The sequence below is a fragment of the Sorex araneus genome, chromosome X (genome assembly GCF_027595985.1).
Source record: "Sorex araneus isolate mSorAra2 chromosome X, mSorAra2.pri, whole genome shotgun sequence".
NCBI classification, from domain to species: Eukaryota; Metazoa; Chordata; class Mammalia; order Eulipotyphla; family Soricidae; genus Sorex; species Sorex araneus.
Window position 1 is genome coordinate 251368793 of NC_073313.1, and position 24843 is coordinate 251393635.

The 24843-nt window shown below is 57.0% G+C and overlaps 1 protein-coding gene across 1 annotated transcript; it reads left to right on the plus strand.

Moving 5' to 3' along the window:
* Positions 1-1484: 1484 nt before the first annotated feature.
* VIL1 (villin 1) lies at positions 1485-24801 on the plus strand. Its single transcript, XM_055123179.1, has 19 exons — positions 1485-1559; positions 1800-1874; positions 4325-4521; positions 5169-5277; positions 5371-5481; positions 7261-7463; positions 7549-7627; positions 7813-7911; positions 8733-8886; positions 10311-10411; positions 10509-10646; positions 11880-12038; positions 14235-14414; positions 14807-14952; positions 19032-19176; positions 19669-19857; positions 20631-20699; positions 23175-23315; positions 24688-24801. Exons 1-19 carry the CDS (start codon positions 1485-1487, stop codon positions 24799-24801), a joined length of 2484 nt encoding a protein of 827 aa, XP_054979154.1.
* The last annotated feature ends 42 nt before the right edge of the window (positions 24802-24843 follow it).

Sequence of the window (24843 nt, forward strand, 5' to 3'; positions counted from 1 at the left end):
CTGGTGGGAAAATACACATTACATAGGAATCAGCATTTTAGACACTCTGGGTTTTTTATATTTTGGCAAGGGGTGGGCGTGTCTTATCTCACGGCACTCAGGGTCCGTTCCCAACTTGCTGCTCAGGGGTCACTCCTATCAGTACCGGGGGGTCTCATGGTGCAGAGGACAAGAACTGGGGGTCCCTTCTGCAAAGCTATCTCTCTACCCCACCCTAAGCCCCACCATTGTCAACCCTTTAAAGTATAGTTTAGTGGCACTTGGTACATTGGCACTATCATGCAATCACCCCTCTCTAGCTCCAGAACGTTTGCATTCTCCCAAGTGAAGATTCTGTACCCCAGGGCAGTTTCTCTGCCTCTCCTTCTCCCTGACGACTGGACAGCCACTAATCTCTCGCCTGGCTCTGTCTATTGACCTGCCCGTTGGGGCTGTTTCAGACAAAGGAAGTCTTACAATCACAGCCTTTTGTAGCCGGCCCCTTTCACGGAACACAATATACTCAGGACTTCATTCTTGTTCACTGCTGGATAATATTCCTTTGTGTGTGCTCCTTTGTCTCCTTTCAGTTTCCCCAATTTGCTGTTGACAGACATATCTGGTTGTTTCCACCTCATGGCTATTGAGAAGAAAGTTGCTATTATTTTCATGTGAAAGGTTTTGTTGGAACACCTGTGTTTTCGATTCTTTTGGAGTAGACACCTTTCAGTCCTTTATTCTTTGCTTTTTTTAAAAAAAAATCAAGCTCTGTATACACACGCATACATGGGTAGACTTTTTTTTTTCTTCTGGTGCATCAGAGACTGAACACTTTTTTGGGAGCTGATGTTGTCGCTTCGGTGGCAGGGTCGCGGGGACAGTACTTGGCAAGTGAGAGGCCCCAGGACTGAGCCCTGAATTATGCTCAACTGCTGATCTCCAGGCCAAATCTCACCTGCTAGATCTTCTTAAAACTAAGCTTGACTTTGATAAACAACTTTTTTTTCTTTTTCTTTTTGGGTCACACTGGCGATGCTCAGGGGTTCCTCCTGGCTCTGCACTCAGGAATGACTCCTGGCAGTGCTCAGGGGACCACCTGGGATGCTGGGAATCGAACCCGGGTCAACTGGGTGCAAGGGAAACGCCCTATCCGCTGTGCTATCGCTCCAGCCCTGATAAACCACTTTTAAAGAGGAATAGGGCAGAGGTTAAGGCACTTGCCTTGCACTCAGGCAAACTGCAGTTTGATCCCTGACCCCGCCTGGGATCCTCTAAGTACTGCAGCTATGACCTCTGAGCACAGAGGCAGGAGTCAACCCTGAGGCTTTAGTCAGAAGGTACAAAATGTAAGGGCTTGAGGGAGAGCAATGGGATCAGAGTTGAGGAGGAAGGCGGGGGTACAGGGTGGGGTGGCCAAACCCCGCTCACTCCGGGGGCCCTGAACTGGGCGGGGAGGGGGGGCAGGGGGCAGCATCTCACACAGCCTCTGCCCTAGGCTCGGCGTCATGACCAAACTGAGCGCCCAAGTAAAAGGTTCCCTCAACATCACCAGCCCCGGGCTGCAGATATGGAGAATCGAGGTGAGACTGGGGACAGGGCGGGGGGGGGGGAACCCAGACTCGGGGAGGCGGGGAGGCGCCCTGGGGTCCCCAGTCCTGCCCTTCGTGTGTCCCCCAAACCCATCAATCTGTTCTCCATCCTCTGCCCTCTCCTCTCGCTCCTCCCCTCCCCTCCTCCCGTCTCCTTCTTGTCCCAAGGGGGGTGACTGTCCAGGTTCCTGATCCTCTGATCCTCCCCTCTCTTACTTCCCCCACCTCCAGGCCATGCAGATGGTTCCGGTGCCCTCGAGCACCTTCGGCAGCTTCTTCGATGGGGACTGCTACATCGTCCTGGCCGTGAGTGAGGGTCATCGACAGAGAGGCCCGCTGTGGGCTCGGCGGGGGAGCCAGAGGCTGGGGATCGGGGAGACAGTGGCTTACAGGGGCTTACTGGGGCCACCCCAGCTGGCAGGAGCTCTGCGAGGTCAGAGGTGCAGGGAGCTGAGCCCCTAGCTAAGGTGGCAGCCCCCCAAGAAGGGCAGCAGGGGAAGCGTCTGAATCTGCGAGCTGGTGTCCCGCTAAGTCTATACCTCTAAACCCCAGAGTTACACTCACACCCCGGTAACACCCAGACTATTCACGCCTCGAACTTTCCCCGACTCTCTTCAAATACCATTGAAAAAAAAAAGGTAGAGTTTGAACCCTGAATATTCTGCTCTCCCCTGCCACCTCAACCCAGCCCTTTCCTTTAAAATGGAAATAGGGGGGCTGGAGTGATAGCACAGCGGGTAGGGCATTTGCCTTGCACGTGGCCGACCCCGGTTCGATTCCCAGCATCCCATATGGTCCCCTGAGCACCGCCAGGGGTAATTCCTGAGTGCAGAGGCAGGAGTAACCCTGGTGCATCGCCGGGTGTGACCCAAAAAGCAAAAAAAAAAAAGAAATAGGGGCCCCGGAGGGATAGTAAAGCAGGTTGGGCATTCACCTTGCAAGTGGCCAACACAGGTTCGATCCTCAGCATCCCATAGGGTCCCACCAAGAGCACTTTCTGTGTGCAAAGCCAGGAGTAACTCTTTAGCATTGCTAGATATGGCCCCCAAACAAACCAACGGATGTGAATTGGGGGCCAGAGAGATCATATAGAGTGTAGAGTGCTTTCCTTGCACTTGATTGACCTAGGAATTCTCTCTCAGCATCCCATGTGGTCCCCCATCATTGCCAGGAGTAATTCCTGGCTGCAGAGCCAGGAGTAGCCCCTGGGCACCACTGGGTGTGACCACCCCCCAGCTCCCTGCCAAAAATTTTTAAAAAATCAAATGGAAATAGAGAGGTAGTGAGTGATAGTACAGTGGGTAGGGCATTTGCCTTGTGCATGGCTGACCTGCTTTGATCCTTGGCACCTTTTGTGGTCTCCCAAGTACAGACAGGAATGGTCCCTGGATGCAGAGCCAGGAGCAAGCCCTGAGCACTGCTGGGTGTGGCCCCAAGACCACATTTATTTGTCTAAAAATAAATTGATAGAGTCCAGAGAGCTAGCTCAAGGACTGGAGCAGGCGCTTCATCGAGGGTCAGAGAGACAGTACAGGGGGGAAGGCACTTGCCTCTCCTGAGACCGACCCCATCTGATCCCGGGCACCACATATGGTCCCTGACAAGGGACACACCCTGAGCATCACTGGGTGTTCCCACAATTAAAAAAAATAATAATTAATTGAAAAATAAAACTCTCAGGGCCAGAGAGCTAGGACAGGGGGTGAGACCCTGGCCTTATGTGTGACCGACTGGGATTAGATGCCCAGCACACACAATGTTCCCAGAGCCCTGCCAGGAGTGATCGCTGAGCACCATTGGGTGCTGAGCTCACCAAATGTTCCCCCACTACTACTACCAAAAACATCAAATAAAAATAAAACCTGGGGGGCTGAAGTGATATCACAGTGGGTAGGGCGTTTGCCTTGCACGTGGCCGACCTGGGTTCCATTCCCAGCATCCTATATGGTCCCCTGAGCACCGCCAGGAATAATTCCTGAGTGCAGAATTATGCCAGGGGTAACCCCTGTGCATTGCCAGGTGTGACCCAAAAAGCAATAAATAAATAAATAAATAAATAATAAATGTCACTGTCATCCCATTGCTCATCGATTTGCTCGAGCGGGCACCAGTAACGTCTCCATTTGTGAGACTTGTTGTTACTGTTTTTGGCATACCGAATACGCCACGGATAGCTTGCCAGGCTCTGTCGTGCGGGCGGGATACTCTCAGTAGCTTGCCGGGCTCTCTGAGAGGGATGGAGGAATCGAACCCGGATCGGCTGTGTGCAAAGCAAATGCCCTACCCGCTGTGCTATCGCTCCAGCCCAAATAAAATAAAACTTGGGGGCTGGAGATATGACTCAGCAGTAGAGCCCTTGTCTCACATTCTCACATGTATGAGGCCCTGAGTTCTCTCCTCAGCAACACATACACACACACACACACACACACACACACACACACACACACAAACCCCAAATATACATATATGTAAAAGTCTGACTCCTGCTCACCAGTGGGAAACAGAGCCCCAGGCGGGGCGTCTAGTATGAAGCACGTGGAAACAACTCCTACAAGTCCTAGATGGAATTTCTGTGACCGTCTCGACCCTTGCTGGCGGGCTCCTAGTCACCTCAGGCCTCTGGTGGCCCGTTGTGCTGTTGGGGTCACGGCCCCAGAGCTTCTCGGAGGCAAGCAGTGAGCGGAGCACTTGGGTCTGGGTCTCCGGGAATCGGGACTGTGAGAGGTCCAGCTCCCCCTGCCTTGTCTCCTTAGATCCACAAGACGGGCAGCACCCTGTCCTATGACATCCACTTCTGGGTCGGCCAGGCCTCGTCCCAGGATGAGCAGGGCGCGGCGGCCATCTACACCACGCAGATGGACGACTTTCTGAAGGGACGGGCTGTCCAGCACCGCGAGGTCCAGGGCAATGAGAGCGAGACCTTCCGTGGCTACTTCAAGCAGGGCCTGGTGTAAGGAGGGGCACCGGGGCTGGGAGCGGGGCAGACTGGGCAGGGAAGGTAACCCGAGGCTGTGGGGGACAGCCTAAGGGGACTCACAGTGGACTTCCTGTGTCCTGGGTCCCCCTCTGAGTGCTGCCCAGAGACGTCAGTCTGAATTCTGTCATGTCGGTACTATGAATACAACCCTGGCTGCTTGGATGTGCTAAGAGGTCAGGGTGGGGGCCGGAGTGATAGTGCACGGGGTAGGGCACTTGCCTTGCACACGGGCAGCCTGGGGTCAATCCCAGGCAGCAGAAAGAATGACCTTGGCGCTGGAGGGATAGCACAGCAGTCAAGGCGTTTGCCTTGCACGCTACCAGGTTCAATTCCCAGCATCCCATATGGTCCCGCGAGCACCGCCAGGAGTAATTCCTGAGTGCAGAGCCAGGAGAAACCCCTGTGCATCCCCGGGTGTGACCCAAAAAGCAAATAAAGAAAGAAAGAAAGAAAAAAGAAAAGGAAGAATGACCTTGCATGTCCATGACGTTGAGAGTGGACACTGTAGGCACCGCCCAGCGTCTCAACGCCTCCAATGGGGCTGGAGAGGGCCAGGTGGGAGGGGCCTGGGCCTGCCACACCCCCGACTCCCCCTGGATTCAGCGGGGCTCTCTCCCCAGGATCCGCAAAGGCGGCGTGGCGTCTGGTATGAAGCACGTGGAGACCAACTCTTACAATGTCCAGCGGCTGCTGCACGTCAAGGGCAAGAGGAACGTGGTGGCTGGAGAGGTTGGTACCAGGGCACTGGCCTCGGGAAGGGGGACAGGCCCAGACGACAGAGCACATCTGAGAGCCAGGTGCGCCTTTTCCGTGGCACTGTAGGTGGAGATGTCCTGGAAGAGTTTCAACCGCGGGGACGTGTTTCTGCTGGACCTGGGCAAGCTGATTGTCCAGTGGAACGGGCCTGAGAGCAACCGGATGGAGAGACTCCGGGTAAGCCGCTCCCGGGATCTCCCCCAGCCCCAGCCGCCCCACCTGCTCCTCTCTGCCAGTGCAACAGGCCAGACCTCTGCCCCTCTGTGACCAGCCCCGTTTCGGCAGCCCTGCGCCCACTGACGTCGGGGCTGCGCCCTGACGTGGGGGTCAGGGAGACGCATGTGTTGTGGAATCCTTCAGCATCTTCGTGGTTGCTGCCAGACACTGGGGGCGTCCTGCTGTGCCGTGGACTTGGGGGTCCCGGGGTGAATGGAATGGCAGAGCTGACCCCGGGGGACACACATGAACAGAAGTGAGGGGTGGAGAGGAAGGGACCCAGGGCTCTTGGGGAGGAAGAAGTTGAGGAGGTGGGGGATTGACCAACGCAAGTGGCTGGTGGGGGGCCCTGGCAGCAAAGTCGAAGAATGAAATTTGGGGGCTTGGAGAGGAGAGTGCCCAGGGGGGTGGAGGGGCCGGGGAAGGAGCTGGGGTGTTCTCAGTGCCCGGGAGCTTATCCTGACTTCTGTGCTCAGGGCTCACTCCTGGCGGGGCTCAAGGCGTCATACCGGGTGTGGGGGTTGAACCCGGGTCAGTCACATGTAAGGCAAGCGCCCTGCCTGCTGGCTGTACTACTGTCTTTCTGGCCCTTATTCTGATTTCTGAATGGCAAAGGTGAGGAGGGGTGTATGTCCTCCCGGTGAGAACTGGGGGAGGTGGGGAGTCCATTCTTAGGATTTACTGCATGTGGGGGTTGGGTGAAGGCTGAAGTTGGAGGGTGGGGGCAGAACTCAAAGCATTGGGCTTGACAACTTGTGGGGACAGACGGGACCCGGGTACTGAGAAGGGAAGCACCAGGAAGCCAAGGTTGGGGTGGAGGGTCAAGAGTTCAGTTTGGGTGGTCTTCAAAGGCGGTCTCGAGAATGCTGGATAACTGAGAGGGTGGGGACAGGTCTGGGCCCTCGATTGTGTGCAGAGCCCGTGCTGGCTCATCCAGGGCGCGGGAGGGGACAGAGGAGCCTTGGTAAAGGGCTGGGAACTGGGTGTCTGAGGGTCAGTAGGGGAGAGTGCGCGCGCGCGTGCGTGCGTGCGGGTACACGAGGGAGGGTTACGTGCTTGCCTGCATGTGTGTAAGAGGCTGTGCTCTGAGCCGGTGAGCACATGTGAATTGCTTTTGTTTGTTTTTTTTAGGCCACACTCAGCTGTGCTCAGGGCTTACACCTGGCTCTGCGCTCAGGGATCACTCCGGGTGGGGCTGGGGGGGGGGGGGCGGGGAGGGGAGGCAGGTGGTGTGCAGGGCATGGAACCCAGGCGGGGCTGCTCTATCCGCTGTACTATCTCTCAGACCCTGCACAGGTGACTTCTTTGCCTTGAGCGTGTGAGCCTGTGGTATGAGGACCTGGATGACTGCTCTGTGTGTATGTGTGTGTATACACGCGCATGTGATGCCGCTGGGACCCTGTGCATGTTGTGTGCGCAGCCAGCCCGCATGGATCAGGCAGAACCCCCAGGAACCCTGAACTCCGGGGCTTGCTCTGGTGGCCAGCGCTGCGCTGTGAAATCCCACCTTCCCTGTTCGGTCCAAGCCCGAGGCCCAGCTCCCCGGGGCCCTCCCCAAGCCTGGAGGCCAGGCGTTGCCAGCCGTGCTCCCCTCGCTGACCTTCGAAGCCACCTAGAGGGGGAGCAGGGCTGGAGGCTCACCCCTTCGGATCGCTTCGGGGTGCTGGGGTGCTCCGGGCGGGCGGGGTGCGGAAGCTCTGCCTGCCGGCCTCCATGGGCGCAACTCCTGGCCCTCTGCAGGGCATGACCCTGGCCAAGGAGATCCGGGACCAGGAGCGCGGAGGGCGCACGTACGTGGGCGTGGTGGAGGGCGACAACGAGAAAGCCACCCCGCAGCTGATGGAGGTGATGCTGCACGTGCTGGGCCCGCGGCGGGAGCTGAAGGCCGCCGTCCCCGACACGGTGGTGGAGCCCGCGATCAAGGCCAACCTCAAGCTGTACCAGTGAGTGTCGGGCGATGGGGGTGGCGCAGGGGCCCGGGACGCCCCACCCCGCCCTTATCCATGTCTCGGTGCCTTTGTCTGGCAGCGTGTCCGACGCGGAGGGAAAGCTGGTGGTCCGAGAAGTCGCCACGAGGCCCCTTACGCAAGACCTGCTCAAGCATGAGGTGAGGGCTCTGGTGGGGCCCCCGGGGGCCAGGTCCACCCTGCTACGCCCTGGCACCGCTTTGCAAGGGGAGGGGCCGGGCCAGAGGCTAAGGGTGGGCGAGCGTGTGAAGGAAGGGGGGTCTGGAAGGCTATACAGTTCGGCCAGCCCGCTCAGGCTCTCGCCCGTCTTTCTCTCTGCTCCTAGGACTGTTACATCCTGGACCAGGGAGGCCTGAAGATCTTCGTGTGGAAGGGGAAGAAAGCCAACAACCAGGAGAGGAAGGAGGCCATGAACCAGGCGCTGGTGGGCATGCCGTGGAGGCGTGGCCTGGAGCGGGAGGGCGTGGTCTGGGCAGGGAGGGTGTGGCCTAATGGTGGGGCGTGGTCTGGAGGAGGGTGGGGCCAGGATGGGGCGGGGTCTGGGAGATGGTGGGTGTGACCCTGGATGGGGTGGGGCCTGGAGGGAAGGGCGTGGTCTAGGGATGGGGCGGGGCCTGGAAGGTGGTGGGCAGGGTCGAGTTGTGGGCGGGGCCTGGAGCGGGAGGGCATGGACTAAGAGGACTGGGGTGGCTTCTGCCCAGTCCAGCTGGCATTGTGGGTGGGGTTCAGTGCCTGAGCCCTCTCCTCTGTAGCCTTCTGGGGTTCTTTGCACAACAGGGAGTTAATTACCAGCTAGCTGTGGGGGCCTCCTGGTCTAGACTCCTGTCCACCTACATTTAAACTGCATTCAAGGGAGGTAGCAGTTCAAGGGAGGGGCAGATTCTACCCAAAGGGCATTTGGGACCATGAGAAGCCAAGTCAGAGTCTAGGGTCATGGTTGGGGCTTGGGGCTGGAGCCATAACCCTCAGCTGACCTGGGGTCAGTGTTGGCTAGGCGGGTTGGGTTTAAGGTTGGGTATGGAGGTTGGGGCCAGGCTTAGATTGAGGTGGGATCAAGTTTGACCCTGGCGTTGGCAGGGGAGCAGGGCTGGGGTGTCAGCCTTGAGCCAGGTGGGGTTCAGGTTCAGGCATGGCTCAGAGGGAGGTTTGCAGTGGGTGGTGTCTGATTGGGTTACAGTGGCTTTGGTCGGCCGTGGGGGTGGGCTGTCGGGAGGGGTTCGGTCTGAGTGCCCCCTCTCTCCCCAGCACTTTATCAAGGCAAAGCAGTACCCGCCCAGCACGCAGGTGGAGGTGCAGAATGATGGTGCCGAGTCGGCCGTGTTCCAGCAGCTCTTCCAGAAATGGACGGTGCCCAACCGGACCGCGGGCCTGGGCAAAACCCACACTGTGGGCTCCGTGGGTAAGTGCCTGAGTGCTTAGGACAGACCCCTGCCTTCCCTGACGTGGCATCTGTGTCCTGGCTCTGGGCGGCGGGGCGGGGACAGGCTGACTCAGAACAGGGACACCTCACTCCCTCCACACCAGCCACTTTCAGGCCCTGTTTGCTTGGGAAGCTGGGAGCCAGGCAGAGACTCTGTGTGTGTGTGTGTGTGTGTGTGTGCACACACATGCTTGTCAGTAACACGTGTATGCATATGTGTGCATAAATGCGCACTTGCATGTATGTGAGTGTATCTGTGGATTACGTGTGCATGTTTGTGTTTGTCTTCATGCATGTCATGTGTATGAGTACATATTCATGTTTGTGTGTGTTCACATCTGCCTGTATGTGTGCGTATGTCTGCCTGTGTGAATGCATGTCCACCTATATATGTGTATGTATACATGTATATGTGTGTATGTCTACATATACATGCCTGTATATGTATACATGTCTGCTTGTATGTGTGCATGTCTGCTTCTGTGTGTGCATGTCCACATGTATGTCTGTCCACCCATATGAGTGCATGTCCGCTTGCATGTGTACATGTCTGCTTGTATGTGTGCATGTCCATTTGTATGTATGTGTGTGTCTGCCTGTTTGTGCATGTCTGCTTGTATGTGTGTGTTCACTCGTATGTGTGTGCATGTTCACCTGTATGTGTCCACCTATATATGAGTGCATGTTCACTTGTATGTGTGTGTCTTGTATGTATGTGTGTGTATCTGACTGTATGTGCATGTATTCTCAGGGGCTGCTCCTGGCTTGCATTTGGGGGCTTGCCCCGAGAACTATGGCTGCTTGGCTGGAACTTGGGGCTCCCTCCCTCCCAGTCTGTGGAGCCCTGTCCCCTCTCCTCCCTGCCCCCCGAGCCTGGAGCTGTTGTAGTCACCTTACGTATGCATGTCTGCCTGTATATACACACGTGTCTGTGTGCAGGTCCGCCTTTACGTGTGTGCCTGAGTGTGCTGTGTCCATGTGTGGAGCGTGGAGAGGCCCGGGAGGCTCAGGAATGCGCCCGTCATGGGCCTGAGGCCAGTCTTGAAAGGGATTCGGACAAGGCTACAGCCTCGCCCGCGGACCTCTGCGGGGGCTCTGGCCCAGCTCGGCCTGCAGGCAGAGTCCTGTCAGCCTGCCACTCTGGCGGGGTGGCCAGGACCATCTGGTCTTGACATTGTCCACATAAAGTGGGTCCAAGAACGACAGCTCCAGGGAAGGGGATGGGGAGAGGGTTCCACAGACAGAGGGAGGGAGCCCCGTGCTCCAGCCCAGCAGCCATGGTCCTCGGGGCAAGCCCCTAAACGCAAGCCAGGAGCCCCTGAGGACTGCTGCTGTGGCCGCGACCTCCGGCTCCCACCCGGGGCGGGGCTGCTCTGAGACCCCCCCTTCCCCTCCCCCCGCAGCTAAGGTGGAGCAGGTGAAGTTCGACGCGGCGTCCATGCACGTGCAGCCGCAGGTGGCCGCGCAGCAGAAGATGGTGGACGACGGCAGTGGGGACGTGCAGGTAGGAGGCGGCGAGGCCCCGGGCCGCGGGCGGGGGCGGGGGGCGTGGCCCGTGCAGCCCACCCTGGGCCTCACCGTGGCCCGCTCTCCCGCCCCAGATCTGGCGCATCGAGAACCTGGAGCTGGTGCCTGTGGACACCAAGTGGAGGGGCCACTTTTACGGGGGCGACTGCTACCTGCTGCTCTACACCTACCTCATCGGCGAAAGGAAGCACTACCTGCTCTACATCTGGCAGGTCAGGGCCGCCCGGCCAGCGCCCCGACCCTGCCCGTGGGGGGTGAACCCTCTTTTCCATTTCCCTGGTGAAAGCCTGCTCTGACTGTTTTGGTTTTGGTTTTGGTTTTTTTGCTTTTTTGGGGTCACACCCGGTGATGCACAGGGGTTACTCCTGGCTCTGCACTCAGGAATTACCCCTGGCGGTGCTCGGGGGACCATATGGGATGCCGGGAATAGAACCCGGGTCCACCACTTGCAAGGCAAATGCCCTACCCACTGTGCTATCCCTCTAGCCCCCTCTGTTTTTTTTTTTTTTTTTGCTTTTTGGGTCACACCCAGTGATGCACAGGGGTCACTCCTGGCTCATGCACTCAGGAATCACCCCTGGCAGTGCTCAGGGGACCATATGGGATGCTGGGGATCAAACCTGGGTCGGCCGCGTGCAAGGCAAACTCCCTACCCGCTGTCCTATCACTCCAGCCCCCCTCTGTTTTTTAATTAAAAAAAAAAATTTTTTTTTGTGGGGGTCGTACCCAGCAATGCTCAGGGGTTACTTCCAACTGTGCGCTCAGGAATTACTCCTGGCAGTGCTCAGGGGACCCTAGGGATGCTGGGAATCGAACCCAGGTTGGCTGCATGCAAGGCAAGTGCCTTTCCGGCTGTGCTATTGCTCCAGGCCCTGCTCTGACTATTTCTCTGTGTGGCTGGGAGGGAGTTAGGGGGAGCTGGGGTGTGAGTGCTGTGGGGGCCCTGGCATGTCCCTGAGAAAGGGCTGGGGCCTGGGTCAGGCTGCGGATGGACAGGGATTGGCCTGGGGTGGGATCAGAAGTGAGGTGGAGGGCTGGAGTGACAGTCCAGCGAGGAGGGCGCGGGTACCCGTCAGGAGGGATCCTGGGAGCAGAGCCAGGAGTGAGCCCTGAGTACCACCGGGTGTATCCCCAAGCAAGGGGCCAGAGTGACAGTGTGGCGGGTAAGGTGCTTGTCTTGCACGTGACCAACCCGAATTCAATCCCCGGCGTTTGCTATGGTCCCCTGAGCACCACCCGGAGTCGCCGAGTGTGACCCCAACTCCCCCCAAAACAGAAGTGAGGTGGGCGAGCCAGTGGGCCTTGGGTGGGTCCAGGGTAGCGTTGGGTGGTGGGGGGGACAGATGCCTTTGGCTCCTGGTCAGACGTGGGGCTGGATGGTTGCCGGGCCTGCCCAGGCTGGGACGGGGGCCCCACGTCCCCTCTTCCATTCTGCTCGTCCCCAGGGCAGCGAGGCCAGCCAGGACGAGATTGCAGCCTCGGCCTACCAGGCCGTCAACCTGGACCAGCAGTACAACGACGAGCCGGTCCAGATCCGCGTGCCCATGGGCAAGGAGCCCCCCCACCTGATGGCCATCTTCAAAGGACAAATGATCATCTATAAGGTGAGGTGGTGACACGCGCTGCACGGGGCGTGGGGCAGGGACTGGACTCGGGGAGGCCTAAGGGGAGGCCCCTGCAGCTCTATCACTGGCCGGAAGTGGCCGTAGAAATGGTCATTCGGTGCTTTAAAAATCTGGGCTGGGGGCTGGAGCGATAGCACAGCGGGTAGAGCGTTTGTCTTGCACACGGCCGACCCAGGTTCGATTCCCAGCATCCCATATGGTTCCCTGAGCACCGCCAGGAGTGATTCCTGAGTGCAGAGCCAGGAGTAACCCCTGTGCATCGCCGGGTGTGACCCAAAAAAAGCAAAAAAAAAAAAAAAACTGGGCTGGATCACTGTATCACACTGTAGCACTGTCATCCCATTGCTCATCGATTTGCTTGAGTGGGCACCAGTAACGTCTCCATTGTGAGACTTGTTACTTGTTACACGGCAAGCTCCCCGTGGCATATCGAATATGCCACGGGGAGCTTGCCAGGCTCTGCCGTGCAGGTGGGATACTCTCGGTAGCTTGCCGGGCTCTCCTAGAGGGACCTGGGCTGGATACTTTATTAATAAATATATAAAAATGCATTTTGAGGGGGCCGGAGCGATAGCACAGCGGGTAGGGCGTTTGCCTTGCACACGGCCGACCCGGGTTCGATCCCCAGCATCCCATATGGCCCCCCAAGCACCGCCAGGAGTAATTCCTGAGTGCAAAGCCAGGAGTAACCCCTGAGCATCGCTGGGTGGACCCAAAAAGCAAAAAAAAAAAAAAATCACATATGAACAAAAAAAATTTAAAAAAAAATGCATTTTGAAACACAATGGACAGTAGAAGAGTAACAAAAAGCTTCAAATAATTTAGAAACTGGCAGATTTTGGTTTTTGCCTATTGGGTCAATGATGGCAGTAAAAAAAAAATAATGGAAAATATAATTAAAAAAAAAATCTGGGCTGGAGAGAGAGTGTGGAGGGAAATGAGCTTGCCCGCGTGGGCCGCAGCCGCAGCCTTTATCTGAATCCCGCACTGCGTGTGGACCCCTGAGCACTGCCAGGCGTTGCTTCTAAAGCACTGCTCGGGGAGGTTCGCCAAACAACCACCACCAAAAAGGGCATTTATAATGTTGGTTTGTTTGGCGGTCACGTTTGGCAGTGCTCAGAGCTTGCTCCTGGCTCAGTGCTCAGCAATCCCTCCTGGCAGGGGTGACGGGATTCTGCACCCGGGTCAGCCACATGCAGGGCAAGTGCTGTACCTGCTGTTCTGTGCTCTGTCTCTCTCTGTAACGGCCTGAGAGGTAACAGCAGGCTCAGGTGTATATGCCTCGCCTGTCCCCAATCCTGCTTCAATCCCTGGCATCACAGCATCCTCCAAGCACCCGGGATGGGATGGCCCTCAAGACTCCAAGTACCAGGGCTGGAGTGATAGCACATCGGGTAGGGTGTTTGCCTTGTACGTGGCTGACCTGGCTTCAATCCCCAGCATCCCATATGGTCCCCTGAGCACCGCCAGGGGTAATTCCTGAGTGCAGAGCCAGGAGTAACCCCTGTGCATTGCCGGGTGTGACCCAAAAAGAAAAAAAAAAAAAAGAGTCCAAGTACCACCGGGCAGCCTAAGCCCTAGGTTTGATCCCTGGCACTCTGTGAGCCCTCCTCCCCTGACCCCCTGCCCACCATTACCGGGTGTGGCCCCTCACAACTAACTAATACCACAGCACACATAGTGTGAGCTGAGTCCCTTAGCAGAGGCAGGATGAGGGTGTGCGGGCCAGGGGCAGTCAGGAAGTCAGGACGAGCTCAGAGGAAGGACTTGAAACAGAGAAATGCTGAATTGAAGGGTTTCTTTCTTTCTTTTTTTTCTTTTTTGGAAGGGGGACCCCACACCTGGCAATTCTCAGATGACCCTGCAGTGTGGGGGCTCCAACCCGGGGCCTTCTTCATGCTTTCTTCATGAGCTCAGTGCTCAGGGGTTACTCCTGGCTCTGCACTTAGGAATCACTCCTAGCGGTGCTCAGGAGACCATCTGGGGTGCCGGGGATGGAACCTGGTTCGGCCGCCTACAAGGCAAAACACTCCCCCCACTACACTATCGCTATTGCGTCGGTCCTTGGGGGCCGGGTGTGACAGGGATGACTCAGCAGCTGGAGGGGCAGCCGGACCCCGGCCTGACCTCCGCCGCCTCCGTCTCTACTCCCTGCCTCCTGTCCCCGCCCCGCAGGGAGGCACGTCCCGGGATGGCAACACGGAGCCTGAGCCCGCCACCAGGCTGTTCCAGATCCGGGGCAGCAACTCCAACAACACCAAAGCCATCGAGGTCCCGGCCCAGGCGACCTCCCTCAACTCCAATGATGTCTTCGTCCTCAAGACACAGGCCTGCTGCTACCTGTGGTGCGGGAAGGTGTGTGCAGGGCTGTGAACCCTGGGTCGGGACTCCCAGCTGCTGGCCCTGTGTCCGCTCGGTTCATCCTTCATGGGCTGGGCTTGGTCCATCTGCCTGTCCCGAACGCCCCCTGGCTGCCTCATTGATGACCGCTGCCCTGAGTGGCACTGTGGGGGGGCTGGGGGCGGTGCTTTCTGTGTCCTTGGAAGGGGCGTGCAGCCTCTCTGGTCCCCTCTGCCATTTTTTGAGGGGCGGGAGGAGAGAGGACAGGGTGGCTGTGTACCTGAGCCAGGTGACCGCCGGATCTAGGAGTTCCTTGAACCCCGGCCCTCTGGGCTGCGAATGGGCTGGCAGGTGGGGCAGGGTCTAGTGGCGTCTCCTCCAGCACCCGCCTCGTCCCCCCTTCTCAGGGCTGTAGCGGGGACGAGCGGGAGATGGCCAAGACGGTGGCTGACACCATCTCCCGGATGGAGAAGCAAGTGGTGGCGGAAGGACAGGAGCCCTCCAACTTCTGGATGGCCCTGGGCGGGAAGGCCCCGTATGCCAGCGGCAAGAGGTGAGTCCCGGCCGCCGCCGCCGGGCCCAGAGCTGGCGTGGACTGATGCCACTGGCTCTGCATGGAGTAAGGGGCCGATCTGTGGGCACAGGGCCTGTCTGTGCTATTGATCTTGGCGTCCCCAGGCCTGGGGGCAGGGGACGGGGGGCGTGGTTTCCTGGCACTGGGGCTCATGAGCAGAGGAGGGCTGGAGAGGTGGTTCTGCAGGTGAGGCTCTTCCGACCTGGGTTCACTCCCTGGCATCCCAGATAGTGCCCGCCGCATAGTGAGGCGTGATCCCTGAGCACAGCCAGGTGTGCCCCCGCCCTGTTCCCCCCACCCGCCAGACTGTCCTTTGGAAAGAAGCCAGAGCCCATCCTCCCCTGCTCTTAACTGCTGGCACAAGCCCCAGATGCAGGACCAGGGGGCAGCCTCAAAGGGCTCAGACATGTGGGAGCCCCAAATTCCATCCCTGGCACGACATGGGTCCCTGGAGCACCACAGGTGCTGGGCCAGCCAACAGTCGAACCGGTCGAGAGGGAAGGGGAGGCTTCAAGAGACAATTCAAGTGCTGAGAGGGCCGAGTTCTGATGGAACCGCAGCCTTGATCTTTACTTCAGGCAGCCTTTTATACACCTCTATCAGGAACTTGGCAGGTAAAATCATCATTCACAGTTACTCATGACTGTTACAAAGAGCACATGCTTATGATGATAACAAAGGTGAGGAACGTGGTATAGTGACAAACAACTTGTTCCTAAATCAATAACACGCAGAAAAACAATATTGTTATTTCCGTGATTTCCCGTAATTGCAGTAGGTGTGATTTCCGTAGAATCAGAGCACAGCTATTTCTTATTAACATCCTTGCAGACTTTGAGTAGTGAACTATTAACTTCTCTACGGGCTGAGTTTGACGACACAATGGCCACTCCACTTATTCGGGGTGGCGGGACAGAGCTGTGCAAAGTATTTTTTTTTATTTTGCTTTTTGGGTCACACTTGGCGATGCATAGGGGTCACTCCTGGCTCTGCACTCAGGAATTACTCCTGGCGGTGCTCAGGGGACCATATGGGATGCTGGGAATTGAACCCAGGTCGGCCGCGTGCAAGGCAAACGCCCTACCCGCTGTGCTATTGCTCCAGCCCATGTGCCAAGTATTCTTGGCTCTCGTTTGAGGCAGCCCCCAGGGCTATGTCCACTTTAGGACCCTGCATAGGCAGGCATCTCCCCACATCTCCCCGTTTTTTATTTTTAAAAATGCGGTGGTAATTTTTGCAGCTCATTGTGATGCCAAAGAGCCTTCCTCTGCAAGATGCTCTTCATTGGTCTTCTGAGTAAGCAAGGCAGTAATACAAGTAGAAGAAAAATCACAAAAAAAACACAATAATATCACAAATCCAATAACACCATAAAGTAATTTAAACAAATTTCCAGGAGTAAAATCGGAAGGAAGGCGTTTCAAAAATTTTGTAGGATCAATGCTTTAATCAGTAATCTTAGGTGCCTGTTGCATACTAACAATTTCCTGATGTAGATTCATAAGATCCAAACTTTCCTTAGCATCATGCCAAAGCCCTGTAACATGTTTCTTCACCCATTCCCATGGGTATTTAGTCTCATATTTCATATTAGTCACACAAATCCAAGTAAAATTATAAAGACATCGCAACTTAGATTGAGCCCGTAGGCCTTGTACTTCATTTCCAATGATTTTAACCACATCCCACAAAGCATTTAATTTTTTAGTGATCCCTGAGCACCAAGGGGTGTGTCCTCAAATCAAAAAATACCTGGCTGGGGGCCGGAGTGATAGCACAGCGGTAGGGCGTTTGTTTGCCTTGCACATGGCCGACCCGGGTTCGGTTCCCAGCATCCCATATGGTCCCCCGAGCACCGCCAGGAGTGATTCCTGAGTAACTGAGCCAGGAGTAACCCCTGTGCATCGCCGGGTGTGACCCAAAAACAAAACAAAACAAAACAAAACAAAACAAAACAAAAAAATACCTGGCTAGGGGCTGGAGCGATAGCACAGCGGGTAGGGCGTTTGCCTTGCATGTGGCAGACCCGGGTTCAGTTCCCAGCATCCCATATGGTCTCCCAAGCCAGGAGTAATTCCTGGTTGCATGAGCCAGGAGTAACCCCTGTGCAGTGCCGGGTGTGACCCACAAAAGCAAAAACAAAAACAAAAACAAAACAAAAAACACCTGGCTATGGGCTAGAGAGATAGTATAGAAGAGAGGGCACTTGCCTTGCACGCAGCCAACCTGGCCCTATGTGTCCCCCCCATCCCAGCCCTGCCGGGAGTGATTCCCTCAGAGCCAGGAGTAAGTCCTGAGCACTGATGGGTGTCACCTCCCCACTACCTAGAAAAAATAAAAAGTTGTTCAGCACCCGGCTTCAGTCCCCTTCCAAGGGGCTTTTTAAAAGCTCCTTGATCCTTGTTTGCCAGCCGCAAAGTCAAAAGTCAACCAGCATGGCTTGCAGATGTGGCGGGAGGCACAGAGCATCAAACCCCCCGCTAGGAGGGTGTGCAGCCAGGAAAGCTGGGGGCTCTCCTGCCTCCACCCAGGGGAGAGTGGGACCTTCGGGCAAGCCCAAGAAAGCCTTTTCCTGGGGCCAGAGAGATAGTACAGCTCTTGCCTTGCATGTGATCAACCAGGATTTGATCCCCAGCATCCCATATGGTCCCCTGAGCATCCCCAGGATTGAGTCCTGAGCATCACGGGGTGTGGCCAAAAAAACTGAAAAAAAAAAAAAAAACTCATTAAAAAAGTAATCATGGGGCTGGAGCGATAGCATAGCGGGTAGGGCGTTTGCCTTGCATGCGGCCAACCTGGGTTCAAATCCCAGCATCCCATATGGTCCCCTGAGCACCACCAGGAGTAATTCCTGAGTACAGAGCCAGGAGTGGCCCTTGTGCATCGCCGGGTGTGACCCAAAAAGCAAAAAAAAAAAAAAAAGTAATCATGAAATTTGCTTATAAATGGGTAGACATGGAAAGTATCATGCTGAGTGAAATGAGTCAGGAGGAGAGGGACAGATACAGCATGACTGCATTCATTTGTGGGATACTTATAAAATTAGTATGAGACTATTATCCAAGGCCAGGAAAAATAGGGGCCAGGAGGACTGGTCAGTGGTTGGAAGCTTGTCACAAGTGTGTGGGGTTTCAACTGGGTGTTGAAAGTAGGTAAAGACCTTTCAGAATCTGCATTGCAGACCATAATGCCCAAAGGGGGTGGAAAGGGAAAAGAAGGAAGAGGAGGAAGAGGAGGAGAAGGAGAACAAAAGAGGGGGAGGAGGGGGAGTAAGAGAAGGAGGAGAAGGAGGAGGAGGAGTAAGAGAAGGAGGAGGAGGAGTAAGAGAAAGAGGAGGAGGAGTAAGAGAAGGAGGAGGAGGAGTAAGAAGAAGGAGGAGGAGGAGTAAGAGAAGGAGAAGGAGGAGAAAAAGGAGAAGGAGGAGGAGAAGGAGGAGTAAGAGAAGGAGGAGGAGGAGTAAGAAGAAGGAGGAGGAGGAGTAAGAGAAGGAGAAGGAGGAGAAAAAGGAGAAGGAGGAGGAGAAGGAGGAATAAGAGAAGGAGTAGGAGGAGTAAGAAGGAGGAGGAGGAGAAGGAGTAAGAGAAGGAGGAGGAGGAGAAAAAGGAGAAGGAGGAGGAGAAGGAAGAGTAAGAGAAGGAGTAGGAGGAGTAAGAAGGAGAAGGAGGAGAAGGAGTAAGAGAAGGAGGAGAAGGAGGAGAAAAAGGAGAAGGAGGAGGAGAAGGAGGAGTAAGAAGGAAGAGGAGGAGGAGGAGGAAGAGGAGGAAAAAGAAGAAGAAAGTGTCTGTCATCGAGGTGGAGGGTGGAGGTGGCGGGAGGGAATCTGGGGACACTGGTGGTGGGAAGTGTACACCAGTGAAGCCACCGGTGTTGGAAGAGTATGTGACTGAAACCAGATCCGTACCTGTGTATCTCACGATGATTCCATTTAAAAAGCATTTTAAAAATTTTAAATCAAGCCTTTTCCTCGGGGGGCCTTCTGCACGGGGCGGGGCATGCGGGAGTGATGTGCTCTCAGCCCACCCCGCCGCACGCCCCCTAATGTGGCCTCCCCGTTGCAGACTGCAGGAGGAAAACCTGTCCATCATCCCGCGGCTCTTCGAATGCTCCAACCAGACGGGCCGCTTCCTGGCCACCGAGATCCCGGACTTCAACCAGGACGACCTGGAAGAGGATGACGTGTTTCTGCTGGACGTGTGGGACCAGGTAGCACGAGGAGGCCGGGGACGCCTTCCCGCCACCACGTGGGTCCCCAGGGCCAGGGACCTCCAGGGAACCCCAGGAGGAAGAAGCAGGGGGCAGGGGCTCAGCGGGCGGGCAGGACCTTCTCCCTCTCCTTCCCCAGGCAGCAGACCCGTTGGCTGCAGGCTCTGAAACTTTGTGTCAGTTTCTGGGCCACACCCGGAGCGGAGCGGGGCTGTTCCGGGCCCTGTGCTTGAGGCTCACTCCCAGAACCACTGCTGTGACCAGGGGGTGTCAGGGAGGGGACCCGGGACTCTGTCGCAGCGAGCATGCGCTCAGCCCACTGAGCCGCCTCCCCGGCCCCCAGGGGCTGGGACTCGCACACTCGCAGAGCCCTCAGCGCTTGTGCAAGGAGCCCCTTCCTCACCAGCCCGGATGAGCCTCAAGTGGGGGTGGGGGGCACCCTGGGGGACCCCAGAAGGTGGGGAGCACTAAGCCCGCCCCGCCTGCCCCCAGGTCTTCTTCTGGATCGGGAAGAACGCCAAAGAGGAAGAGAAGCGCGATGCGGCTGTCACGGTCCAGGAGTACCTCAAGACCCACCCCAGTGGCCGCGACCCTCAGACCCCCATCATTGTGGTGAAGCAGGGCCACGAGCCGCCCACCTTCACAGGCTGGTTCATGGCCTGGGACCCCTTCAAGTGGGATGTGAGTGGTCGGAGCCCTGCCCTCTCCTGGGTGGGGGCTGGGAGGCTGGGGGTTGGGGGGAAGGGGCTTCTTTCTGACCCATGGGTGGGGGCAACTCTGGCTTTCCTGCTTATGGGGATCCGTGCCCCATGAAACATTTATAAAAGCTGTCCAGAAATAGCTTTGTTAAAGAAAAAAAAAGGGGGGTGCTGAGGCTAGAGAGACAGTGCAGGGTCAAGGCATTTGCCTTGCACGTGATCAATCCTGGCTCAATTAAGCTCTGCCAGGAGTGATTGCTGAGCACAGAGCCAGGAATAAGTCCTGAGCACTCCTGGGTGTAGTTCAGATTATTAAGCCCGTACTGAGCGGAGGGACAGAATTTACTAAACCCCAACTGATTTCTGCTGGGACACTGGGCGGGGCCCCAAATGTTGGGTTCTGTCACTTTAGGGGGGTGTGGGGTTTGGGCAGTGTTTGGGGCTACTCTGCACCCATGTCCTGAGGACCATGTGGTTCTGGGGATCTCAACCCCTCACTCACTCACAAATGGGAGGGCAGGAGAATACAAACTCCTCTCATGCCCCTTCAAGACCTGGGTGGGTGGGCTGCAACACTCCCACCTGGCTTGTCAGTGTATGACGTCACCATTCACCCGCTTTTCCAGAGCCCCTCCCCTGCTGGCTTCCTCCTGAGCCCCTTTCCCTCACCAGGGCCCTGGCTGGGCTCTGTCCACCCCTGAAGAAGGGTCTTGGGGCTCCTCTCAGGGGTCTAACGGGTCCTTTTTTTTTTTGCAGAACACCAAGTCCTATGAGGAGCAGAAGGCGGAGCTCGGGAACCCTGGAAACTGGGGCCAGATCACTGCGGTGAGTAGCTGGAGACCAGCCGAAGCGGGTTGGTCCGACTCGGGGTGGGGGGACAGAGAGTTCCTGGGAGATGCTGCATTCTTGTTTTTGTTTTGCTTTTTGGGTCACACCCAGCGGTGCACAGGGGTTACTCCTGGCTCTGCACTCAGGAATTACTCCTGGCAGTGCTCAGGGGACCATATGGGATGCTGGGAATCGAACCCTGGTCGGCCGCGTGCAAGGCAAACGCCCTCCCCGCTGTGCTATCACTCCAGCCCCTCTCTCTTTTTTGGGGGGTGCACATACCTAGCGATGCACGGGGATGACTCCTGGCTCTGCACTCAGGAATTACTCCTGGTGGTGCTCGGGGAACCAGAGGGGATGTCCGCCTGGAACCTGGGTCTGCGCATGTGACACAAGCGTGCTACGGCTCTGGGCTCTGCTGCCTGTCACTGCGGCCGGCCATGCTCCTCATGGAGACGCTGGTGGGCAGCGGGCGAACCCCCAGCTGTTTGGTCTCCCCTGCGCCCGAGGAGAACCGATTTGCAGATTCTATCGTGCCTGAAGTCTGGCTTCTGGGGAGCTGGGGCAGGCGGCAACTTTGCTGCAGGTGCCCAGACCCCAACCTCAGCGGTTCTGGGTTTTATTTATCAATTTCATAGGGTTTTTTTGTGTTTGTTTGTTTTGTTTTGGTGGCAATTACTCCTGGCAGGGCTCAGGGGACCATATGGGATGCTGGGGCTCGAACCCGGGTCAGCTGTGTGCCAGGCAAGCACCCTGCCCGCTGTGCTATCTCTGCAGCCTCAGACTGGTCTTTCGAATTAGGTGGAGCTTTTGTAGGGGCTTTTGTTTGTCTGGGGGCCTCACGCAACTCTGTCCTTGGGGGGGGGTCACTCCTGGCAGTGCTTAGACCATGTCATGCTAGGGTCCAACCCAGGCCTCTGACCTGCGCAGCATGTGCTCCGGCCCTGGGAGTTCTCTCTCTGGCCCCTCAGCATTCAGTGAAGTTTCAGAATCCGATTGGGTCTCGAGCTCCGCTTCACATCATTACGTCAGGCCCTTTATTCTCAGCTGACTCACTGCTGCCAAGAACCTTTTCTCCATTCCAGAAGAACCATTAGTAAACGGCTCCCCATGTGTGGGTTTCAGATATTTCTTTTTTTCTTTTCTTTTTTTTTTCCCTTTGGCTACTCACAGTGGAACAAGTGGGGGCTGTGTGTTGTCAGGCAGTGCTGGGGACGGACCCCTGGGTTCCCACATGCGGCTCCCTTTGAGCCACTTCCCAGCATCTGTGCTTTTAACAAAGGGTGCCGCTCTGTTTACACCTCATGTCCTGAGCCATGAGCTGCACATCAGGAATTAATGCTGTTTCTGCAAGGGCATGCGGAGGTTCCTCCGCCATGAAAGACTGCAGCACCTTCCATCTTTCAGGGGTTCCAAGGACCATATTTATTTATTTGGTTTCTGGGCCACACCAGCAATGCTCAGGGCTTACTCCTGGCTCTTCGCTCAGGAATCATCCTTGGCAGAGCTTGGGGGACCCTAGAGGGTGCTATGAATCAAACCTGGGTCTCCCACATGCCAGGCAAGTGCCTTACCTGCTGCACTATCACTCCAGCCCCTCAGAGGAACCTATTTAGTTCGTGATCCTAGACCTGGGATACGCAACTAGATTAGAGTCTTTCACAGAAGCCCCAAAGACAGAAAAGACTCAGGAGAAATTGGTCAAGAGCACAGAGCAGCTCCACAAGCACACAGAGGGGCGGGAGTGACGGCATAGCAGGGAGGGCGCTTGACTTGCACGTGGCTGACCCTGGTTCGGTCCCTGGCATCTGATCGGGTCCCCTGAGCACTGCCAGGAGTGATTCCTGAGCGCAGAGCCGGGAGTAACCCCTGAGCATCGCCAGGTGTGACCCCTCCCAAATCTAAAAGCCCCGAACAAGCAAGCACATGGGAAATGAGCAGATGGCGAGGAAGCTTCCTTGCCCCTCCCTCTGGCACCGCTGCCCACAGCTGTCCAAGCCACACTTTTCCCTTGGGACAGGGGGGCTCCCAAGTGATGCTCAGCAGGCCGGGGCACGCCCCCTGGCAACCCTTCACCAGCTGGGCTGGAGGTTCTATGCCAGGACCCAGGGATGTCAACGGTGCTTGTGCCCTGTGGGTGTCGGGCCGCCGAGCTCTGGGAATGTGGGGGCCTGGGGGTGCTCCTGGGAATGTGGGGGTCTGGGGGTGCACTTGAGAATGTGGAGGTACAGCAGGTGCCCGAAATCACACCTGGGCTGGCTGCATGTCCAGCACGTAAGCTGACCCCTGGATTATTCCCTGGTCCCAGCCAGGGAAGGGGGCGGCAGCAGGAAGGGTGGGTCTCCAACGCCCAACCAGGAAAGGCTTCTTGAAGGAGGTGTCCTGGGATCCCTCTGACTTCAGCGAGAAAGGCTGTCTGGGAGGTCGCCAAGGGCCAGCTGAAGTAACCCGTGACTTGCTCTTCTTCCCCAGGAGATCACAAACCCTAAGCCAGATGTGTTCGACGCTAACACCAGCCTCAATACCGGGCCTCTGCCCGTCTTCCCCCTGGAGCAGTTGATGAACGTCGCCTTGGAGGATCTCCCCGAGGGGGTGGACCCCAGCCGGAAAGAGGTGGGTCAGCCTGAGGGGGAGGAGGAGGAGGAGGCCGGGGAGATACAGCCCACCCGGAGTCACCCTGCAGAGGCTGAGCTGCCGGGCATCTGCCATGGGGGTTTCCTGGTTGGGGCTTGTCCTTGAACCTCAGAACTGCTGCCTGCTGCAGACGGTGCTCCCTGCTGCAGATGGTGCTCCCTGCTGCAGACGGTCATTCTCCACCCAGGAAAATGGGAGCTCAGGGAGGGCAAGAGGCTTGCTTCATAGGACACAGCAAGTTAGCAGCAAAGCCAGAGCATGAAGCAGGCCCGGGTGGCACCATTCCTGGGGGGGCCCCTGTTGCATACCCCAAGGACCAATCAGGGCCAGGAACACCCACTTGTGTGCCCGAGCTAGCGCGTTGACAGGAAACTCAAGGCATTGCTAATTTTATTTTTTGGGGCCTCCCAAGCCATTCTCAGGAGGTATCTGGGGGCCCCAGGGGCAGTTTGGGAGGGGGGAGCACATCCAAGAGTGCTCAGGGCTGACTCCTGGCTCTGTGCTCGGGATCACTCCTGGTGGACTCGTGGATGCCGGGAATCGAACCCAGGAGGGCTGTGTGCAAGGCAGATCCCCTCCCTGCTGCCCCATGGCTCTTCCCCCTCCCCCCCACCAGTTCTTGGCTAATGGGCTCTTGGCTCAACTCAGGGGTCCAAGGATCCTGCCCGGACCCTGTAGTACTGGGGCAACCGGGGCCACCCTAGGGTGCTGGGGGCCTCCAGGGCCACCCCTGGTCTCGGGGCCGGGTCCAGGGGTGTTTGCTGTGTGTCCACTCTGCCATCTCCCTGGTGTTACTCATTCCTTCGAATGTCTCTCTGGACCCCAATGCCCTGTCCTATGTAGTCTAACCACCCCCGTACAAAAACTTTACCAAGAAGCCAAAACTGACCTTTAAGATGTTCCTCTGGGGGGAGGAAAAAAAAAAAGTTCCCCTGTGGGGGCTGGGAGTGCACGGTTTAGGTGCTTGCATTGCACGCCTGGGTTCTCCCCCGGCACCCCGTATGTAGGGTGCCCGAGCTCTGCCAGGAGTGATCCCTGAGCACCTGCCCCCCCACCCCAGGAGAAACCAAAAATTCTTCCCATTTAGAGAAGGCACACTAAGGCCTCGAAGGAGCAGCCGCTGACCAGGACAAGGTGGTGCTACTTCGGGGCTAGTGAGAGCCAGACCCGGTGCCTCTCGCACCTGGCCTCTTGGCACCGTGACCCGGGCGCTTGCCTGTGGAACTGTCCCCTTCCTTCTGTCCTATGTCCTGCCGCTGCACATCTGCTTTCTGGGCAGCGCCTGTGTGAGTCGCCGAGCAAACCCCGCAGACCCTGTGACCCTCTGCCCTCGGGGCCTGTCTTCTTCCAGGCGCACCTGTCGGTGGAGGATTTCAACAAGGCCTTGGGGATGTCCCCGGAAGCGTTCTCTGCCCTGCCACGGTGGAAGCAACAGAACCTCAAGAAAGCAAATGGACTCTTCTGAGCCGGAGGCCGGGCCGCCCGCCCTCTGCTGCTCACCGCTTCG